Raw genomic sequence first — 1,098 nt, 5'->3', positions numbered from 1 at the left:
AAAAAAAAATCTCTATAGATAATCTCAGTATAAACCTTACCTCACATGTAAATATAATCAAAGAAGGTAAAAAGCTAACAACAAACTATTGCCAAAGCAGTGCAAGAAGTTACAAACCAGCATAAAATTAACTCACATAGACGAGAGTACATCCCCTTTCCAGGCCCTCCAGCAGAAAAAGAGCCACCACCTCCCATAAGCATCTGCAAAAAAATTAAAAAAATAAAATAAAGAAAAAATTGGTTCTTCTATTTCTACAGAGATAATAAATGAGCACCAACATGAATCACAAAAGCAACATGAAACTATGCATAAATTCTGCAGTAAACTGCTTGGAATAAAACTCATTAAAACCTGAAGTACTGTCACAGCCATGGCATCCTTTTCCTTATGCCAGCCACCAGGAACTTCAAAAGCAATAGCAAGTTGTGTACTCTGTTGAGCAAAAGAAAGTTTGACAAAAAATATAAAAATCAAAAGCTCTATGTAAAAAAAAATAAAAAAACATAAATTCAACAACAAATTATCATAGGCACCGCAGAATCAGCTTGACACCGATAATCCCCTCCAACATAGAGAGATTTTGGCTCCTCTGGGCGATTAACCTTGGGAAGATTCAATAGAAGTGGTTCGGCAAGTTTAACTAATTCCTCGTGTTCCACACCAGATGCAGCAAGTACCATCCTTGGGGCAGTATAGTTTTCCTGTGTATCCAGAAGGAGAAAAATTCAGTACATAGGTCAATGGAAAGCACAAACTAAACATAATGAAAAAAAAATAATAACAATTAAGTGTGAACTTACAGCAACAAATTGTTCAAGAACACTGCTATTTATTAAATTCAAGGATGATTCGGAAGCCAAAAGTGGAATTGCTAATGCACCACTATATCCGGCAGAGTGTATAGCCTCCAAAAGCAGACCCTGTGGGTTGTTCGAAGCTTCTGCTATCTCTAACTTTACTTTCTTTACCTGTACAGCAGGAAGTAACGAGTAAAGTGTCAAAATAGTTTCCTGACTATTACAAGAGGTTAAAAGTGTCAAATTAGTCCCAAAATTATTTTAATATGGGTTGAAATAGTCCCAAGAGACTATATTA

At 35.5% G+C, this 1,098-nt stretch overlaps 1 protein-coding gene across 1 annotated transcript; it reads right to left on the bottom strand.

Moving 5' to 3' along the window:
- Positions 1–136: 136 nt before the first annotated feature.
- Positions 137–1,017, bottom strand: LOC110034847 (mitochondrial-processing peptidase subunit alpha-like; the record flags this gene model as incomplete). The annotated part of the gene is made up of 4 exons (XM_020739086.1): positions 137–203; positions 355–435; positions 537–704; positions 804–1,017. Coding segments are annotated over 4 exons (530 nt in total), but the record flags the coding sequence as incomplete, so codon positions are not given.
- Positions 1,018–1,098: the final 81 nt, after the last annotated feature.

The sequence above is a fragment of the Phalaenopsis equestris genome, unplaced genomic scaffold (genome assembly GCF_001263595.1).
Source record: "Phalaenopsis equestris unplaced genomic scaffold, ASM126359v1 Scaffold193942, whole genome shotgun sequence".
NCBI lineage: Eukaryota > Viridiplantae > Streptophyta > Magnoliopsida > Asparagales > Orchidaceae > Phalaenopsis > Phalaenopsis equestris.
Note: the sequence above shows the minus strand (reverse complement) of the source record. Positions and strands in the feature narration are given on the sequence as shown.